Source organism: Squalius cephalus (assembly GCF_949319135.1).
Source record: "Squalius cephalus genome assembly, chromosome: 9".
NCBI classification, from domain to species: domain Eukaryota; kingdom Metazoa; phylum Chordata; class Actinopteri; order Cypriniformes; family Leuciscidae; genus Squalius; species Squalius cephalus.
The window spans coordinates 45771554-45794408 of record NC_137130.1 but is presented as its reverse complement, the minus strand read 5'-3'; the positions used below and the strand labels follow the sequence as shown (position 1 = coordinate 45794408).

Genomic DNA, 22855 nt, shown 5'->3' with positions numbered 1-22855 from the left:
TGTACTTACAGTAGAAGAGACGTGATGTAGGCTATGATAACTGAGTCTTATAACACAATAATTTGCGAAGACCTTTAAAGAGACCGAGATCATTTGCGCAATATCATTATCTAATTTTACATTTAGTTCATTTTTGCATCTTAACGTTTTAAATAGTTTTAACATGGTTGTAATGCGCTTTTCTGCATTACACACAGTACTTTTTATACTATGATGTTTCCCTTATAGGCGTCGATTTCGGTGGGGACGGTGGGTACGCACCCACCAGATTTCGTCATGAGTCATTTTGTACCCACCACTTTTAACTTCAGTCCATATTAATTTGACTTTTGGTTCGATTTTTTTTTTACCGTTTTCAGTGGTTATGAGGAGCTTAATTAATTTAACCTGAGATGTGCGTTATATCGCTTTTTGATCATTCTTTGTGTTGTCGAATTTTGACACAGTTTCATTATTTGTTCATAATAATTTGATTCATAATTATGTCATTTTTTTCTAAAAGTAAAAAAAACAAAGTTTTTTCTAAAAGCAATATTCTAAAGAGATACAAAGACATTGTATGTGTACCCACCAGATTTCGTCATGAGTCATTTTGTACCCACCACTTTTAACTTCCGTTGACCGTTTTCAGTGGTTATGAGGAGCAATATGAGAGAAAAATTTTGTAATCATTGTCTGACACAACAAAAAAATATATAATATTCATTTTATTTTAATTTTCGTGTTCGCATTTATGAGGGAAAAAACAACGTGTCAGTTTACGGTTATGGACGTGAGCGCTCTAAAAGCGGCAATAAAAGTCTGCTTTAAAACTTTCACAGAGACCTCAAACAGAACAGCTGCCTTTCTTTAAATTGAATTTCGTTTTGTATTAATTATATCTTAATTTTAATCAATGTTTCGTGAACCAATTGCCTGGATTTAAGAAGTAAATATAGCAGACAATCACGACATTGGAGGCGCCGGGCGATATCTCATAAATGAACCGAAACTCAGCGTGTAATGCACATTCACATTTACAGTGTATTTAGACACATTTAGACGCATTCATAATCATTACTTTTACCGGTTCTTTGTGGCAAGCTTTATGCGTGCGGTCGTGCGCTTGAGTGCGGCTATATTACATAAACGCTCATGATCCATAAGTAGGCTAATTAAATTAATATAAAGGGGCGATTTGTCCACGAATTACTTAAATGAACAACTAGCCTAGTATACTAGTCGACTACAAAAAAAAAAAACTTTTAGTCGAAAGCAGCCCGTATTCCACATATTTTCGAACCAGGCAACAGGACATCTGTGTTGAGCGAGGCCGTGGACCCTGAGCGGAATGAACGAGCGGAGCGGAATATTCAGAAATGCGCTCTCCACTCACGAGCTCTGATCGGAACAAACCCGAACCTCACTGTCTGCTGAACTTGCAGAATCATCAAAATATAATATTTTCTAAAGAAGAATTTTAAAACTTTATTGGTGGTAGTTGAGAAGAATTCCTCTTTCCATATCTAAATCATTTCGAGTGCAATATAAATGTATCATATTGTTATTCTTATTATATAAGAATAATACGTATTTTTTACAACATTTTTAACATATAGAGAATACAAGTTTAGCGTGTTGTGTGTATTTCCTAATTATAAGCTTTTGGTGAAATTGCAACAAAACTAAAAGAGTAAAAGTGCATAAAAACATAAAAACATGGCGTCGTCTCAAGAAATATCTGCGTACACACTAAACCACTGAAACCGACTCAAAACGATGTAGCCTAGTATACATACCAGACCAGGCACTGTAATTCTGCCACAGACATACACTAAAAACGGAGAAGACTTAAAGCATGCGCATAAACCTTGCGCGCTATACAACAATAATATTAGGCACAGTAGCTTCTTTTTTTTCTTTTCTTTTTTTATCAAGAACTTTGTTGAACAATATGAACAACCATAAATGGTCTGGTACAAAATATGAGTCACGATATTCGATAGTTAACGGATGCATAAAGCTTGCCACAAAGAACTGGCAAAAGTAATCATGTGTCAAATATAGCAAGGAGACATTTTAATTGTTTACTAATCAACTAGTGTTTTATGTGTCAGTCAAAGATGTTGACAATGCTGACTCGTCATCTTCGCAGATATTGTGAACGTGCCTATAGAGAGAAATGCACACTTACAAAAGAGAGTTGTCTGTTTCTTTTCGTTTTGAATTGTTTTGTTTAAAAGTGGACATTTCAAGCTTTCTAGATACATTTCTGAGTTTCGGTTCATTTATGAGACGAGCTCAGTTCACGAGCAATGCAAGTTATATCGCGCCGGTGCCTCCATTTCCTGATTAAATCGTCTTAAATGCATCTCCGTGTGGACAGAAACCAATGTAATCTTCCTGATTTAATCACGTAAAACACAAGTCTAAACACAAGCACCACTCTTCTGAATGATGGTAACCACAAACCTCCAAGAGTTTGTAAACCAATTGTTTGTAAAACATATTTAATATTTACAAATTCAAAAAAAAAAAAAAAAAAAAATGTTTTACAGTGTATAAATAAAACGACATGAAGAAAGTTATTTCCAAAATGTAATTAATTGCACAGTCTTTGTTTTAGCTGCTTGCTTTAGCTGCTACCAATTGCACAGAGTCAAGAAATTACAACCACCCACCCCCCAGGTCTGCCGATTCAACCCCCAATGCTAATCGATCTCCTCTCAGGGAATCAAAAGAAAACCGGTTTTTCCAGTTTTCACCAGCGTGTGGGCGGGGTTTTAATCCCTTGCAGTTCCTTTGTTTAAATGCTATTTAAGCAAATATACTATACATACGCTTTAAGTTATTTCAAATTAATGTTTATAGCTTAATTTGTTGATATCGCGTAACTTAATTTGACATATGTTGATATAACCAACTGACATTGTAGATTCCATTGCATGCCAGGAAGAGGCTTATGCTTTGTTTTAAGTAATGAGCATTTACTATAATATAGCCGCACTCAAGCGCACGACCGCACGCATAAAGCTTGCCACAAAGAACCGGTAAAAGTAATGATTATGAATGCGTCTAAATGTGTCTAAATACACTGTAAATGTGAATGTGCATTACACGCTGAGTTTCGGTTCATTTATGAGATATCGCCGGCGCCGGTGTCGTGATTGTCTGCTATATTTACTTCTTAAATCCAGGCAATTGGTTCACGAAACATTGATTAAAATTAAGACATAATTAATACAAAACGAAATTCGATTTAAAGAAAGGCAGCTGTTCTGTTTAAGGTCTCTGTGAAAGTTTTAAAGCAGTCTTTTAGTGCCGCTTTTAGAGCGCTCACGTCCATAACCGTAAACTGACACGTTGTTTTTTCCCTCATAAATGCGAACACGAAAATTAAAATAAAATGAATATTATATTTTTTTTTTGTTGTGTCAGACAATGATTACAAAAATTTTCTCTCATATTGCTCCTCATAACCACTGAAAACGGTCAACGGAAGTTAAAAGTGGTGGGTACAAAATGACTCATGGCGAAATCTGGTGGGTACACGTACACTGTCTTTGTATCTCTTTAGAATATTGCTTTTAGAAAAACTTTTAGTTTTTTTACTTTTACTTTTAGAAAAAAACGACATAATTATGAATCAAATTATTATGAACAAGTAATGAAACTGTGTCAAAATTCGACAACACAAATAATGATCAAAAAGCGATATAACGCACATCTCAGATTAAATTAATTATATAAAAAACAGGGAACATTTTGTAAAAGCAAAACTGAACAAAATGCATACTTAAAATAATTGTATTAGGCTATGTGTTACCGAATATTTAATACCACTTCCCCATAATGTTGTAATTATTTTTTAAAAACAACATCTGTCAAACTGTCAATCAGATACCTCTTATCTGGTCATTTTTATTTTATTTTAGAAGTCATAACTGTTGATCACCCTTTGTATGGAATTTGTGAATATGAATATTTAGAAGATTTACAAACTGTCGGCAAGACCTCAAACCAACCCCGGACATTCTGAGACTAACGTGGAAAAATCTTTATGCTTAATGCATTAAGACAGTTCAATTAAAATATTTATTAATAATGTAATGGCAAATCAGATGCGCCCAAAATATAAATGCTACGCGTTGTGCTGCAACATTACCTCACAAGAAATATCTGCACAAGAACAATCACACAAGAAATATTTTCACGAATTAAGAATCTGGGTAAGTCGCATTATTTAATTGCATTATGTTAGGATGATTTTGTGTATATATATATAAAAAATACTGCTGGGTTTTTACAGGCAGAGTCACGTGTATTATGCTCACACTAAATTCTCTGTTGCACTTATATAAATGCGCATTGCATGCACAATCATCTTAATAGTTGTACAAAAAAGTTATGCGCTACTGGCAAGAACGTCACTTTGCTGTTTTAATAAAAGCAATGTTAAATATTCTGCATGCACTCATCTCCTGGAAACCACAGCAATGACAAAGCATATAAAAATTCGTAAACGTTGTCCAATACCCCTTCTTGTCTTAATGAACCTTTTGCATTTACAAATATTTTCAAATGTCTGTATAATACAGTAGCCTACTGTAAATATTTGTGTCTATTACTATTTATAATTTATATTTTATTGTGGATGTTTTCTCACAATCGTGACGTAATGAAGTAAAAGAAAAAATCTAACGTAAAGTTGTTTTTTATGCGCCACCTGGTGGATATTCTGTGAAGCGAAACACATTGAGGGAATTTGTAAGTAGCGCCCCCCGAAAGCACTTGCAGAATTCTGCGAGACTCTACGAGACGAATTGCCGAATGCCGCGGGAGAAAACGCGCGTTTTTAAAGGCCAGATCTGTAAACCAACCCCCCTCCCTTTGCCAAGAACTAGTGCGCCATCATGTGGATGGATGTTTGACTAAATGCAAGTATTTGAATTGTCATTAAGCTAGGCCTGTCAATCAATTTTAAAAATACGCGACACTGTCAGAAAAGCATGGAGGCGATAACAGACATTGTGAAAAAGGTGAGGGAAAACGAATATTTAGAACAGAAACATCCAGGGTCGTCATCAGTGTGGGCAACTTTTGTGATCATTGTTGATAAGGAAGGAAAAAAGACTGGTGCAGTTAAATGCATTGACTGCAATACCATATTAAGATTTGATTCAGCTAAAACTGGAACGTCCCATTTGCTGAAGCACCAGAGATCATGTCGGCACAAAAAAACGATGCAAAGCTCCATACATTCATTTGTGAGGAAGAGCAGTGGGGTACCTGCCCAGTATAAAAAGACAATACTTGAAAACTGCATTCGAGACTGTGCCAAAGATCTCAGACCATACCGAATGTTTGAAACAAGCTCATTTTGTCAGTTAGCTTGATCGAGATTGGAGCTACGCACGGCCACTGTGATGTCAAAGATATTCTTCCCTCGGGAGTCACTGTTTCTCGTGCCACTTTGGAGAGGTGCCTTGGCTTGAAACAAGAGCTTTTACCTAAAGTCAAGCAGGTTATTGCTACGGCATTTGCTTGTGGAGCATCCACTGACATATGGACTGCTGATTTTCGAAAGGTGAGCTATACATGCATCACTCTCCACTTCATAGATGAAGACTGAATGTTTCAGAGCCAGGTAATATGCACCAGTGCTTTCCCATTTGACTCAAAAACGGCCGCAAACATAAAAACGGAACTGTTGAAACAGTTGCATGACTTCGGACTATCAAAGGCTGAAATAGACAAACTTGTGTTTGTTAGCGATCAAGGCGCTAATATAAAGGCAGCTCTCAGCAGCTGGAAACACAGAAGCTGTAATGCGCACTGTGCAACACTGTGCTGAAACACACTTTCAAGAAGGGAATTGATGAGGAGGAGGAAGATTCGTTACAGCCTGTGAGAGAATGTATTAATCAAGTCACTGACGACATATTTTAAGCATTCTGGTTTGCAGCTCCACCTGACACGCACCCTCAAACAGGAATGTGAGACTCGCTGGAACACTAAGCTCGCAATGGTTGAATCAGTACTCGGTTCTTTCGATGATGTGCAAAGACTTCTTTGTCCTGGTTGGATTGCTCTGCTGATCGATTGCTCCTGTCTGCCTCTCTGCCTGCTGTGAGTTTGTTTGCTTCGGTGCTGTAAGCTCCGTCTTAGCCTCATATTTCTTTGTTTTGAACCATCATTTACTACAATTTGTAGTTGTTTATACTACTACATTTTACCCAACATCTCAGATTAATCTGACATCGTTAGCTTCCGTTACTACTAGCACAACACGCTAATTCGCTACTGCTAGCCTGTTAACGCGCCACCCGTGCGCTCAGCTATTTTATTTATTTATTTTTCTCTCGCGCGCCCGCGCCTTTGAGTTCATAAAAGCTCAGGATTTATATGTGATAAATGCAAGGAGACAGTTAGGCTGACAGAGAAGATTTCAAATTAGAGACACGCATCCAAACTTTAATTGAGGATAGTAAGAGTGCTAGAGCTTTAGATACTATTTTGGATGCGCCTAGCATGAACTCTTTACATGGTGCGGTTCCAGCTGAAGTAGAGCCTGCGCAGCCGGGCAAATGGGTGACAGTGAGGGATCGCTCTAGTCGCGGATCAAAAAACCACTCTTCCGTTCCTATTACCATAACAAATCGATTTGCCCCGCTCAGTGAAACACCCACTGAGAGTTCTGTTGATTGTGCCCTAGTTATTGCCGATTCTATTACACGGAACGTGAAAATAGAGACACCAGCGACCATAGTCACATGTTTGCCGGGAGCCAGAGCGCCTGACATCAAAGCAAATTTAAAAGTGCTGGCTAATGCTAATCGTAAATTTTCTAAGATCATTATTCATGTCGGCACTAATGATGTTCGACTCCGCCAGTCGGAGTCACCAAAATTAATATTAAAGAGGTGTGTGAACTTGCAAGTACGATGTCAGGCACTGTAATTTGCTCTGGCCCCCTTCCTGTTCGCAGGAGTGATGAGATAGTTAGTAGATTGTGTTCACTGAATCGCTGGCTGGCTAAGTGGTGTCCGCTTAATAATATAGAATTCATAGACAATTGGATAAGTTTTTGGGGCAGACCTGACCTGTTGAAAGAGATGGTGTTCATCCCTCCTGGGATGGTGCTGCTCTTCTCTCCAGTAATATGGCACATAGTCTTAGAGCTCAAACATGACAATCTGGGGCTCAGGTCAGGAAGCAGACAGACTGGCTAAACCGACCGTCTGCTAGCGGCCTCACGTCACCAAGGTCAGATAAATCCTATCACATAGAGCCTCTTTCACCGAGATATCATCATATAGAGACTGTGTCTGTTCCCCGAATTTGGAAATCCAAAAAACGTTTAAACCCATCTAAGGTTAAAAATTTAATTGATGTTCAACAAATTTAAAACAGCTATAATACAGATGAGCAAATGCTAAAGCTTGGGTTGCTGAACATTCGATCGCTTACTTCAAAAGCACTCATTGTTAATGATATGATTACAGACTATAACCTAGATGTGCTGTGTTTGACAGAAACCTGGCTAAAACCAAACGATTACATTACTTTAAATGAGTCCACCCCGCAAGATTACTGTTATAAACATGAGCCTCGTCTTAAACGCAAAGGGGGTGGTGTTATAGTAATACTTTCAAAACCACTAAGAAATCAAGTTTTAAATATAATTCTTTTGAAGTGTTAGTGCTTAATGTAAAAATATATAGTATAAATGATAAATCACGTTTGAGATTTGTGCTGGCTACTGTATACAGGCCACCAGGGCACCATACAGACTTTATCAAAGAATTTGCGGACTTTCTATCAGAGTTAGTATTGGCTGCAGATAAAGTACTAATTGTTGGTGATTTTAATATACACATCAATAATGAAAAAGATGCATTGGGTTTGGCATTTAAAGACATTGTAAACTCAATTGGAGTTAGACAACACGTGTCAGGACCTACTCATCGTCGTAATCATACTCTAGATCTAATATTATCACATGGAATAGATGTTGATGCTGTTGAAATTCTGCAGCAGAGCGATGACATCTCAGATCATTATCTAGTCTCGTGTAAACTTAATTTAGCCAAGGCTGCAAAGCCGACTCCGTGTTACAAATATGTTAGACCTATCACTTCTGCCACTAAAGACTGCTTTATTAATAATCTTCCTGATCAGTTTCATCAACTTAGCATCCCGGATAGCTTAGAAGAACTCGATATTGCAACATAAACTTTTAACTCTCTCTTTTCCAGCACTTTAGACACAGTTGCTCCGTTGCGCTTAAAGAAGATTAAAGAAAATAGTCCAACGCCGTGGTACAGCGAGCACACTCGGGCCCTTAAGAGAGCAGCCGGAGAGATGGAGCGCAACTGGAAGAAAACAAAACTAGAGGTATTTCGCATTTCATGGAAAGAGAGCTCGATTGCTTACAGAGAGGCCTTAAAAGCTGCTAGATCTGCTTATTTTTCAAACCTATTAGAAGAAAATAAACATAATCCTATTTATTTGAAACAGTGGCTAAACTAACGAAAAAGCAAGCTTCGAAAATAGAAGTTTCCAAGCAGCACAGCAGTAATGACTTTATGAACTTCTTCACTTGTAAGATTGATAATATCAGGGACAAAATTATAACTATGCAACCGTCTACTACGGTATCGCATCAGGCAGTGCATTGTAGTCTCCCTGAGGAAAAATTTGAATCATTCGTTGCTATAGAAGAGGAAGAATTTACTAAACTCGTTAAAGCATCTAAATCTACAACATGTATGTTAGACCCTATACCGACTAAGCTACTGAAAGAGATGCTCCCAGAGGTCATAGATCCTCTTCTTAATATCATTAATTCATCTTTATCATTAGGATATGTACCGAAAACCTTTAAGCTGGCTATGATTAAACCGCTTGTTAAAAAAACGCAACTTGATCCTTCAGAATTAGTCAATTACAGGCCGATCTCGAATCTACCTTTTCTGTCAAAGATACTAGAAAAGGCAGTGTCTTCACAACTGTGTTCCTTTTTAGAAAGAAATGATATCTGAGGATTTCCAGTCAGGATTTAGACCGTACCATAGTACCGAGACAGCTCTCATTAGAGTCACACATGATCTGCTCTTATCATCCGATCGTGGTTGTGTCTCTCTATTAGTGTTACTCTATCTTAGTGCTGCGTTTGACACCATTGACCACAACATTCTTTTAAATAGACTAGAAAACTATGTTGGCATTAGTGGAATTGCACTAGCATGGTTTAAATCATACTTATCTGACCGTTATCAGTTTGTAGCAGTAAATGAAGAGATGTCTCATCGATCACAAGTTCAGTATGGCGTACCACAAGGCTCAGTACTAGGACCGCTGCTGTTCACTCTGTACATGCTACCATTAGGAGATATCATCAGGAAACATGGAGTTAGCTTCCACTGTTATGCCGACGATACTCAGCTCTATATTTCTTCAAAACCTAACGAAACTTACCAATTCACTAAATTAACAGAATGCACAGCTGATATAAAAAATTGGATGACTCGTAATTTCCTACTTCTAAATTCTGAAAAAACAGATATTCTAATTATTGGACAAAAAACTTCCTCTCGTAATGAACCAGAATACTGTCTAACACTTGATGGCTGCTCTGTTAAGTCTTCGTCGTCGGTTAGGAACCTGGGTGTGCTCTTTGATACCAATCTTTCATTTGAAAGTCACGTGTCTAGTATCTGTAAAACCGCATTTTTCCATCTTAAAAATATATCTAAATTACGTCATATGCTCTCATTGACAAATGCGGAACAGTTAGTTCATGCGTTCATGACCTCAAGGCTAGATTATTGTAATGCTCTACTGGGTGGTTGCCCCGCACGCTTAATAAACAAACTACAGCTGGTTCAAAACGCAGCAGCTCGAGTTCTTACCAGAACCAGGAAGTATGGCCATATTAGCCCGGTTCTGTCAAAACTGCACTGGCTCCCTATTAAACATCGCATCAATTTTAAAATATTGCTGATTACTTACAAAGCACTAAATGGTTTAGCTCCGCAGTACTTGAGCGAGCTCTTAACGCATTATAGTCCTTCACGTCTATTGCGATCTCAAAATTCCGGCCAGTTGATAATACCTAGAATATCTAAATCGACTGCTGGCGGTAGATCCTTTTCCTATTTAGCACCAAAACTCTGGAACAGTCTTCCTACCATTGTCCGGGAAGCAGACACACTCTGTCAGTTCAAAGCTAGACTAAAAACACATCTCTTTGACATAGCTTTCACATAATACATTATAGACTTCTATAATTCAATGTAAGGCTGCATAGATTAGGTCAGCCGGAACCGGGAACACTTCCCATAAATCCTGATGTACTCGTTACATCATGAGAAGAAGAATGGCATCTACGCTAATTTTAGTGTCTTTGTTTATCCCGAGGTTTTCCCGCAGCCTGCCGGATCCAGGCCGTATCCAGATCTGACGAATGACCTTCGCCTGGACCCGATGTCAACGCAGTGCTGAAGTGCCAACTAGTCTCTCCCTATTGAGGATCCCTTTGCTACTCTAGATATAAAGTGTCGTCGGGAAAACTCAATTTGCGTATCTACCCCGAATTGAAAAATAAAATAAAATTAAATTCTGAATCAAAACTATAAGGAAACACAAGTAATTTGTTTAGGCTCGGTTTGTAGGGAATTACAAACCTGCGCACATATATTCAAACACATATAACTATAGAACCAGTTCTTAATGCGCATGTGAACGCCATCAGCGTTTCTCACAGGATCGCGTTTAAAGTCTGTGTAGAGAGAATGGTGTCGTCTTAGCGGCCCCTAATTTAATAACAAATGATCATTGCGACGGAAGCGGATCAATCAAAACTAACTTAAGCTGGAAAATAACTTTATTAAAGAACCGCTATAAAGCCAAAACAATCTTACCTTAAATTATACGTTTATCTCTGTAAAGCTGCTTTGAGACAATCTACATTGTTAAAAGCGCTATATAAATGAAGATGACTTGACTTGACTTGACTTGACTTCTACTGACAAGAGGGGAAATACACAAAATGAGTCACATCTCAAAAGATGTTCTCCAAATGCTAGTTACATTTTTGACCCCATTCAAAATGGCAAGCGATGAACTGAGCGCGTCGAACTATCCTACAATCCATCTGCTGGCTTTATGGAAATCTACACTACTTGAGCACTGTGTGGTTACACCGACCGACCCTAAAGCACTGGAGATTCTGAAGCGCAGAGCCAAAGACCTTCTGTTCTGAGGAAACGAAAAGCTTGCAGTGCTTTTGTGGCCTAAGTTTAAGCAGCTACGCATGTTCACAAACGATATAAATAAACTTGGGGTAATCAGAAAAAAAAAATGTATTCATTAGGCTACATCAGTGGTCATCGCTATTTTTTTATGAGAGCCGCACTGATATGACAAAGTCAATAGGAGAGCCACTTTTACCGCAAAGTATCAAAATTAACATCCACTCATAAATAGCATGTCTGCTTATCAATCTGTCACCCCTGAACATAATGCAATAAAGAGTCCTCCAATTGAATTGCTCCAATTTACCATAACATTTTTTTTTTTATTTGCCCAGATATATTCCATATTCACAAGCATGAAATTATAGGTAGAGGGTATGCATAATATATATTTTAATGACAGTAAGTTATTTTTTTTTTGACATTAGCCCATCGTGTAGCTAGATTTCAGACCACTCATGTCCGTAATGGAGAACGGTCACATAATTTATTTTTGGAAAAAATGTATGGATTTATAGCGTTTTTGAGGGGAAATGGATGGATTTATAGCGTTTTGGAAAAAAAAAAGATGGATTTATAGCGTTTTGAAAAAAAAAAAAAATTACTTTGAATTTATCATCAACAATATTGTTGTTTGATTTAATAATCATTGTTCAACATGTTCAGACTGAGCCAAAAAACAAAAAAAACAAAAAAACAAAAAATTTTAACAGGATATATTGAATATTCACAAAATGTGTGGGTAGGCCTATAGGTAAAAAAACGTAGCCTAATTTTCCTGAAAACTATTGAAATGGATTAATCGCGTTTTGGAAAAGAGCTCCTCATTTTACTTCTTATGTATTAAATCCAGGCAATTAATTGATAAAAAATGTATTAAAATTAAGATACAATTAATACAAAACGAAATTCGCTTTAAAGAAAGGCTTTGTGCTTTCTTTTTTGAGGTCTCTGTGAAAGTTTTAAAGCAGTATTTTAGTGCCGCTTTCAGAGCGCTCACGTTAAATAACGGATTCCCCAATTTTAAAGAATTTATCCTCAACTAGTTTTGTGGTGTAGGTCTACGTATCGCAGGGGCGTAGCATTTATAGGGACGCTAGGGATGTGTCCCTAACAATATCCAGTGACACTGATAGGCTATCCCTAGCAATAATTTCGATCAAAACTTAAAATATATTTATTTATATATTGATGACAAGGTCCCCACCAATTTCAAAATCAAAGCTAAGCCTACTTCAAATAATAGTAATTTAAAAATGTGGCAGCATTGGATCTGGACGGGAAGGATAGCATTCTCTACCTGCAGACTGAGCTCGTGTGTCATCTTCGCGCCAGTTATTCAGCCAATAAAGTGTAGGCCTATGTATTTCATAGAGTCTAGTACTATATAAATTACAAAGGTTTAATTTGCATCTTTATTTCAAACGACCCGACCGACCGCGACCCGAATATCATTAAAAATATTTTTGGATGACTCGTAACCGCGGGTGACCGCAGGCACCGCTCATTTTGGATCAACCAGCGCATCACTGTTAGCTATGGATAGCTTGTTTTTAATGTTTCATGACATATCTGTATTGACTGGGTGATCATATCACCGTAACTGCCATGCGAGAGCCACAAATTAAAGCTTGGCGAGCCGCGCAATGAGTAACTCTGGGCTACATCATAGATCAGAATTTTCTTCAGGAAACGGGCAGACTTGAATAAATAGCAACCAGCGAGCAAACAATAAACGATAAAAATTGCAAAACAAATTTTAATAATTAATCCAAAGTTTGAACATTTATGAGTTGGCTAAAACATCTTATTTTGAACGTGCGTTGTGTGACTGTTTACAGTAAGCAGACACATTGCTCAAATAAAGACATGCCTACATATAGCCTAGGCTAAATTTGACCTGCTATGGCGGTTCTTATGCCTTGTTTTTAATCTGGTTTTATCTAAACAATTTTTTAACAACGGGATTGTAGGCTAAATAACACAATTTTAGTAAAAATCAATGACTGGGAGACTTTGTATATTTTATTGAAAATCTGTTATTCTGTAATCTGAAAAGCTACATTTGAGAAACAGCCATCGGTAAATTTGATCCTGTGGTGGTTCTAATGTAAATCATTGTATGGTAAATAACATTATGCCAAATTTTATAGGACGTAATGGGTTAGGCTACATGTGTGATTGGCATTTCAGCACTTCAGCGCGTAGGCCTACTTGTGCGTCTATGTTAAGTGCATTTTTTAGAAACGCATGGCTGCAGGCTGTGTAAATGCGGAGGGGAACAAGGGCTGCCTTGACGACCTTTGTGAAGACGCGAGGAGAAAGGGCTAGCCCAAATGGGAGAACCACGTACTGGTATACCCGCCCCTCGAAAGCAAACCGAAGAAACGGTCTGTGTCGAGGTAAAATGGAGACATGGAAGTAGGCGTCCTTCAGGTCGATTGCTGCAAACCAATCCTGCGGCCGCACGCACTGGAGGATGTGTTTGGTCGCGAGCATCTTGAACGGCAGCCTGTGAAGGGAGCGGTTCAAGACGCGCAGGTCCAGGATCGGCCGTAACCCACCGGATTTCTTCGGTACAATGAAGTAAGGGCTGTAGAAGCCGGACCTCATTTCGGCTGGAGGGACAGTCTCGATCGCACCCTTCGCCAGTAGGGTGTCGACCTCCGCTCTCATGACAGGGGCATTGCCACCGACCATAGTGAAGCGGACTCCCCTGAAGCGGGGAGGAGACCGCGCGAACTGAATCGCGTAGCCGAGCCTGATGACCCAGCGGGACAGTCTGGGAACCTCTAGCCAGGCCTCCAGAAACTGCGCCAGCGGGGTCATTCGAACCATGAGGCGGAATGACCGGCCCAGGCAAGGGTGGCATAGCGGCCCTGTGCGGTGGCACGGTCATTAACCGCGTCCTGCCAGAGGAGGCCAGGGGAGGACCAGGACCACGGGGGCGTGCTCTGGCAGGGGTCTGGCGACAGAGGGGGATGAGAGGAGCGTGGCCAGTGGGTGGCGCGTGCTGTCATCCGAGAACTCTGTGACAGAGGGGGGCGATAGTGGCGGGACCCCTGGGCGGCGTGCACTATGATCCGAGAACTCTGTGTGCTCAGGATTGGGGGAACCAGTTCTTTCTTTAACCACATTAGGGTACTACTCGTCGTTGGACGAGCAGAGGGGAGTGGAGAACAAAAGATTGGGAGTGGCCCTGCTACCATCTCCTTTAAAGAAATGACAGCCAATCCTGAGCAGCCCGTCTCAGGGGCGCCACTTAGCCTGGTGTTTAGCGGGGCGCGGGGCTGGAGAGGGCTGTGGCGCCTTCCTGCAGCTTCCTCCACGACGCAGCCCGGGTGGAGGCTGCTGCTGGGCCCGTGCGGGAGCCGCAGGAGGGCGCCCTCGGCGGCGAGCAGGCTGAGGATTCTGTGCCGACGGCTGGGTGGAGGCAGCAGCGGGCCGTCGGGGCAGAATGTGCTTGATCGCCTCAGTCTGCTTCTGAGCGGTCGAGAACTGTTGGGCAAAGTCCTCGACCTCACCGCCGAAGAGGCCAGCCTGGGATATGGGGGTGTCGAGCAGACGAGTCCGCTCGGCCTCCCGCATATCAGCCAGGTTCAGCCAGAGATGTCTCTCCTGGACCACAGCTGTGGAAATCACCTGACTCAGGAAGCGTGCGGCTCTGTAAGACTTCGCCACCAGGGTAGACGAAAATCTACAGGCTTTGGATGGGTGCTTAGGGTCACCACGAGAGGAAACGCTTGCCGGACACAGCTCGCTACAGAACACACCCACAAATCCACACAGGTAAAAACCTCTTTAACATTTATATGTATTTGTTAAAATTGTGTTTTCATAATACTACTTCTATTAATAACATTAGTAAATAAGAAATGTCACAACTCAATGTAGTTTTGTATGACTGTTCATTACTTATTTATTTTTCTTGAACCTTAATTAGTAGATAATTAGTAGTAGTTCTTCAGGAGGTATGGCAGAATTAATTTGTTAATGATTAACTAACTGATACTTAACACAATCATAAAATTCTATTACATACTGATTAGTTAACACATCTTCCTTAGTAGTTAACAGTAGTGAAATAGTTAATGAAGAATTACCTATTAGTTCTTCAGTAATTCCTTATTAGTTATGCAGTAAGTAAGAAACAGTATTCTAGAGTGTTACCAAACAATTTTTTTTCAGACAAGCAACTGTTAGTGTGTCACACACAACATTATTAGAGTTAAATTGCCCTATTTGATGACCTGGCATGTTATACAGTACATTTCATGTAGACTTGATTTGTGTGTGTACAGTGGTCATTTACATATAGCCAACAACAAATTTCCCAACAACATTTTGGCCAATGAAAATGCTGAGTGGCTAGTAACTTTGGAAACCTGTGGCAAGTCCTGAAGACAACTAATTTAATATTTGTGTGCTTCATCTTATGTCTCGAAATGACCACACATGTACTGTTTTGTGGATTCATATTTGGGTGAAAAAGGGAATAAAAAGCATTTTAGTAGGAACTGTACACTAACCTGGAATGAAGGTATCCCTGCGGCAGTCATACAGCATACCAGGATACAGAGGTCTTCCAAGAGCTGCCACTTTAATGTCCTGTGATGCCATGGCTGCAGTAAATAACAATGAACAACAGGGATATTTAAACATTTTAAGTTTAATAATAACTAATTAATCAATCTAAAATTATTTTTACTTGTTCTGATTTCATTAGTTCACACATTGTTTTGAGGATAATAAAGGCATAAATCCTTCCTTCATTAAATGCAACCGGTTAAATAATTTCTAACCATTACCTGCGGTGAAATGACATCTGATTAGTTTGAAGATCATTCTGAAGATATATTTTTGTTCCTAATGGATTTTGAGTCTTCTTGCAATACTGTTGAGATCTAAACACCTTATAATCTGTAGGTGGCTACTCACATTGTCCTTACATTACCTGCTCATGTCAAATTAAAACGGTGTCTCACCTGGGGTCCTTGCGTGTATTCGGTACGTTAAGAAATTAAGTCGTCTGGTAATGTCTTCAGTTGAAGTCTGAAGCCAACTGGGTTATTTGGTCATATTTATAGTACAATTGTACAGGAAATGATGACTTAAAGCATTTTCACTGGAAGAAAAACTTCCACAGAATTTTTTCTGGTTAGACAAGAGTATTGCTCAACAAGAGGGTAAATACCTGGCTCTATAAATCTTTCAGACTAAACCACTCCCTCCAGCTGCCAAGCAACTCCATAGCAACCAAACAGAGTACCCTAGCAACCATTTTGCAAGACCTAGATCTCTGCATCAGAATATATCGTATAGAGATGGGGGTTGGTTAGTTTGTTTCGGTAGGAAAACAGTCTGTAAATATCACCATGGTAACTGTATATTCACACCCTAGCAACTGTTTAGAGCCACCTAGAAACCATATTGCAACATATAGAAGCCATATTTCAGCTCCACAACATCGTACAAAAATGGTTGTTGGCTCGTATGCAATCATGTACAACACCCTAGCAACCAAGTGGCGAGTTTTGCCACTGCAAGCACCCACTCACATTTTCTTCAGGAAATGTACACAATTCTAGTTCTATTTTCTAATCTAATTTCTATGAGGCTCCATACCTCATCACAACTCCAAGTTTGTCCGCGAGCTACCATGCTAAAAGTGCAAACTGTCAAAAAAAAAAAAAAAGAGTCCTCATCCCATAATGCACAGCGCAGCTGACTACGGCAGCTGGTTTAGTCCAAAAATGCGCAGTTCTTTGCCAATTGGGTCTGTTCGAGGTCGGATATCGTTCTCGCCACAAACGAACCGCTCCAGAGTTCATTTGAAAGCTTACCGAGACCACCTCTTCGAGGAGGTCTCTGTACGCTTGTTTGGTCCGCTTTTGGTGCGCACCTGAGTGCGATTGCTGCATTCACACCTGCCCAAACAAACCGCACCAAGGGGAACAACAAACTCTAGTGCGATTCAACCGAACTAAATGAGGCAGGTGTGAAAGCACCCTTACATATTCTAGGTTCTATCAAAAGCCCAGAGTTTTGTGACCTAGAGCATGATGGATTATAAGGCGATAGATGATTAGTTAAATACACAGGAGCTAAACCATTTAAGGCCTTATAGGTCAGTAGCAATACTTTGTAATTGATTCAGAACTTAATAAGTAACCAGTGTAGAGATAATTAAATTGGTGTTATGATCATATTTTGGACTAATTGTTTATTGAGGATGCAGGACAACCAGCTAATAAAGCATTACAGTAATCTAGTCTCGAGGTCATGAAAGCATGAACTAGCTTTTCTGCATCAGAAACTGATAGCATATTACGTAGCTTAGCAATGTTTCTGAAGTGGAAAAGGGCTGTTTTTGTAACATATGAAATATGATTTTCGAAAGATAAGTTGCAGTCTAATATAACGCCCTGGTCTTTGACTGTAGAGGATGGAGTTAACAGTACATCCTTCCAAATGCAAATTGTATTCTAAGAGATTCTGTGTGCAGGTTTTTGGTCCAATAAGTAGTACCTCAGTCTTAGCTAAATTTAATAGAAGAAAATTACAGGTCATCCAATATTTTATATCTTTGACACATTCTGTCATCTAAGATAATTTAGCGTTTTCATCCGGCCGTGATGTAATATATAACTGAGTTTCATCGGCATAACAATGGAAACTAATTCCATGTTTCCTTATAATATTTCCAAGTGGCAGCATATATATTGAGAATAACAGAGGGCCTAACACAGATCCCTGCGGCACTCCGTAGTTTACTGGAGTTATGATCGATTTTTCTCCGTTTAAATAGACAAAATGGTATCGGTCAGATAGGTATGATCTAAACCAGCTTAATGCTTGTCCTTGAACACCAGTATAATTTTGTAGTCGATCTAAGAGTATTGTGTGATCTATAGTATCGAACGCAGCACTAAGATCAAGTAAAACTAGTATTGAGATACAGCCTTGGTCAGAAGCTAAGAGTAAATCATTTGTGATTTTAACAAGTGCAGTTTCAGTGCTATGATGCGGTCTGAATCCTGACTGAAACTTTTCATATATATATATATATATATATATATATATATATATATATATATGGTTTTTTTTGCAAAAAAACAAACAAACAAAAAAAGCCTAATTGAGTGGACACAATTTTTTCTAATATTTTAGACATAAATGGAAGATTTGATTTATGAGATGCTTAATAACTGCCAGCTTGAACGATCTTGGAACATGACCTAGGGATAAAGACGAGTTAATAATATTGAGAAGAGGCTCTTCCACTACAGGTAACAACTGAGTAATTTAGTGGGTATTGGATCTATAAACATGTTGTTGGTTTAGATGCAGAGATTATTTTATTTAGCTCTTCCTGTCCTATGGTTGTAAAGCAGTGCAATTATTCTTGAGGGGCGATAATTGAGGCTGAATCATAAGACGCTGTTAAAGGTAGTACATAAAACTAAATACAAATCTTGGATCGTTTTGGTTATTTACTATTAGTTTGCGGAGATGCTCGGCCCTGGCTGCTTTTAAAGCCTTTTTATTACGGGAAGTGCTGTCTTTCCATGCGATTCTGAAGACCTCTAGGTTAGATCCCAGCGGGCACCTTGATATCAATTTGACGTCAAAAGTTAGTCAAGATGCTGCATATCATTTTAAGGTCAGTTTGAAAGGCCATGTCTTCCAGTGGAAATTAGGTGAAAAGAGAAAGTTAATATCCTCACTGAAATTGGTTTATGTATATGCAGGTCAGTATGTTTGACATTTGTGAGCCTTTTGTGAGCCTGGGTTCTCCCAAGGTTTTTTTCTCCATTCTGTCCCTGATGGAGTTTTGTTTCCTCCACTGTTGCCTTGGCTTTAGGCTTGCTTAGTTGGGGACATTTAATATTCAACAATATTATTGCTCTGCCTTATTTAGGGTGGACGATGATGCAATTTTCTTCTAGAAACAAACTTTGTTGTATTATTTTCATTTTATCAATGTGAAGCTGCTTTGATACAATCTGTATTGTAAAAAGCGCTATATAAATAGAGGTGACTTGACTTGACATTCAGTTTACATCAAATCAATGTCACGGATTGGTTTTGACGTCAGTTTGATTTGCATATTTGACCATTTTTGTGACGTTGATTTTGACATCACTTTGATGTCTTTTCAACATCAATTGCCCACTGTTTCCATTTGTGCTCTAGATTACGAGTTTCTCTCTTGATAGCGCGAGTAATACTGCTGTACCATGGTGCAGTACTTTTCTCTCTAACCTTTTTTAATCTGATCGTTGCAACAGTTTCTAATGTACTAGAGAAAATGTTGCAAATACTGCTAGTCATTTCCTCTAGTTCATTTGTGTGCTTGGGTACACTGAGGAGCTGAGACGGATCAGGCAGGTTATTTTGTGAATCTATCGATAGTATTTGGGAGAATTGTTCTACCTTGCCGATGACGCGGCGCGACATGGCACATTTCAGCAGTACGCAGAATGCACGTTACAAGGTAGTGATCAGTGATATCATGACTTTGCAGTCTGTATCAGTAGGATTGGTTCCATGCGATGTAATTAAATCTAGTGTATGATTAAAACAATGTGTGGGTCTAGTGACAATTTGCTTGACCCCAAAGGAGTTTAGTAAATCTGTAAACGCAGCATTTGAATTATCTACGTGAATGTATTGTGTATTAGTCTGCTGTAAGGCAAGCCTCCTCCAACCTAGTGAATAAATTATCATGACTATACTTGGTAACACTTTATATTGATAGTCCGTTTGTTGAGGCTTTACTAGTTATTAGTAGCCATTCAGTAGCTTGTCAACAGTGCATCAGTTGACATTCAACAACACTGTTTTAACAGACAAGTGCATTTCAAGTGTTAATCTACAGATTTGACAAAAAGTGCCTGTTGACTGTCAATATTATTTTGCAACAGGTTATTAACCAATTGTCGACTAACTTTCAATTGTCAACTAACTTTCTGTAGATTGAGTACCAACAACTCAAGATCAATCTGTCAGTTAAACGTCAACAGTCATGTCAGCATATGAATTATATGATACTGTATATCCTACTCAAGGGGTCTCATATGCATAACATTAATGATTATTTTAGCTGATTTAAAACTGTTTTTAAAAATGTTTTAACCATTTGTAGATAATCTGTTGATAGTCAACTAAAGATTAGATCTGTTGCTTGTCAACAAATAAATTGTTTATGATCAGTAGACTATTAATAGACATTATCCACTAAGTGTTAGTAGATATCTTTTAGGACTATCTAATTAAAGTGAAAAACAGTTTATATCAGTAGAAAGTCTATAACCTATCAACAGATTAATAAATTGTTTATGATCAGTAGACTATTAATAGACATTATCCACTAAGTGTTAGTAGATATCTTTCAGGACTATCTAATTAAAGTGAAAAACAGTTTATATCAGTAGAAAGTCTATAACCTATCAACAGATTAATAAATTGTTTATGATCAGTAGACTATTAATAGACATTATCCACTAAGTGTTAGTAGATATATTTAGGACTATCTAATTAAAGTGAAAGACAGTTTATATCAGTAGAAAGTCTATAACCTATCAACAGATTGCATACCTAACCTGACTGAAGTAGAACAAACACTATGGCCAGCACATCAGAGAAAAAAAATCACTTTTATTAAGAAAAATAATAATAATACAATCCATTATTTACTAGGATATCACGACGATCACGGTCTGAACCATCTGATTATGTGAAAAAAATTATATTGAGAATTCCAAATGAGAAAACTCTCTCAATAGTCTACATCATTTCAAATGCCCGAGGCCAAGATCAAAAGTTATAAACAACAAATAACAATAATTATTAATTAATACATTTAGCCTTTCATGACAGTAAGTTTTACAGAAAATCGCATTTATTATGCAGTTTAACGTTATAACAGTTACTCATTTAAGAAATAATCTCTGTTTCTGCTGCAAACTCGCTTCGGAGGATTAACAGAAAATAGTTTAAACCCTTAACAATACCTTCTTTAATTGTTTAACCATTTTGTAACATTTAGTTTATTTAACGTTGAGGTGAGACACAAAATGCGTTTTCTCCTATAGAACCATAATACACCAAAACACAATATAAATTAACAAAATACATCATTTTTATTAGCTAACGTAACTTTAGATGTAATCCAAATCTTTATAATCCATACGCAAGCAAGAAACAGATCCAAATTCAGCCCTTCATCAACATCCAGCGATCTCTAGTGTATCCTCCATTCTCAGCAGCGACTTTAAAATGTCAAATCCCGATTCCCGCGCTCGTGATGAATTTAAATTCAAAAATTGCGCCCTAGACATAATAGTCATACCCCAGAATATCATGTCAACAAAATTATACCCCAAATTATAATTTCATGATGATAAAATTCCCATATTTCCTTTCCTTAAATTATGATTGTCTATATTTCATCAATATGATGGTTACCATGCTTTTACCCAGTCATCATGGTCCGAAACCTCTTTTTTACGTCATGCAAAATAACGATCTCTGCAGCAAATTGACCAGTGCATTTGTTATACTTGTTCAAGATGGACTACAAAAACAAATAATTCTAATACTAAAATTAATTCATACAATTATGTTAATACAACTAATATATTCACTATCACAAACACTAAAATATAAAAAGTGTGGACTTACAGATCAGTGTGTTCAGCAAGTTACCGCTCAGTTAGTCTCAGGAACGGAGCAGGAGTTCTGTTTTAGTTTACTCTGCTGCTTCCTTTTATATATTCAGAGTAGGGGGAGGCTGCAGACCTGGAGCCGGTAGATCTACGCCCCTGCTGTTCCTGATGCGTCCAGTACGGGGAGGCTGCAGACCTGGAGCCGGTAGATCTACGCCCCTGCTGTTCCTGATGCGTCCAGTAGGGGGAGGCTGCAGACCTGGAGCCGGTAGATCTACGCCCCTGCTGTTCCTGATGCGTCCAGTAGGGGGAGGCTGCAGACCTGGAGCCGGTAGATCTACGCCCCTGCTGTTCCTGATGCGTCCAGTAGGGGGAGGCTGTACAGCGACACGAATTGAGGTATATAAAATAATCTAAGTTATTGTTGTTTAGCAATGATGCAACATTTATTATTTATAAACGATTAGCTTGATAGAGCAAAAAGTTCTGGACGGTCAGGTTGATGTTCTGTCTGGCTTAAACTTAGCTAACCACGTGTAAGTTTAGCTGCCCTAGTCTTCTCACTTTCAAAATTATTATTTTTTTTTAATTTTCTTTTGTTGCCTGTCTTTATCTTGCGTGAGATGGCCTCTTCTGGTAAGACTATGTTTACTCCTTTCTGGTTTGAGTTGTTTCTTATAAATGAGATGATCTAACTATCTAATTTATATCTAAATATACATTTTTCTTAAAATAGCTTACTGAACTGGACTAAAATGTAGGCTGTGTGCACTTAATGTGGGATTTATCATACTCTGTCTTTACCAAGTTCTCTTTAACTTGCATCCCATAAAGGTGTGTGTTTGCTTTAGCTACTTAAGAAAATGAAAATCTCTCTCTCTCTAAACTTGTGTAAACTATAAACACCCATCTCTTTTTTTAACTGCATTCCAAACTTGACTTACAGAG

The 22855-nt window shown here is 38.5% G+C and overlaps 1 protein-coding gene across 1 annotated transcript in view; it reads right to left on the bottom strand.

The window, feature by feature from the left end:
- The window catches only part of LOC307164627 (uncharacterized protein), a 29954-nt gene extending 7957 nt beyond the window's left edge, over positions 1–21997 (bottom strand). Inside the window, exons 1-2 of the mRNA XM_079881639.1 lie at positions 21924–21997; positions 15767–15859 (exon numbers count right to left, since the gene is read on the bottom strand). Of these exons, the coding sequence (XP_079737765.1) occupies positions 15767–15857 (91 nt within the window). The 5' untranslated portion in view covers positions 15858–15859; positions 21924–21997. The remainder of the gene's footprint in view (positions 1–15766; positions 15860–21923) is intronic.
- Positions 21998–22855: the final 858 nt, after the last annotated feature.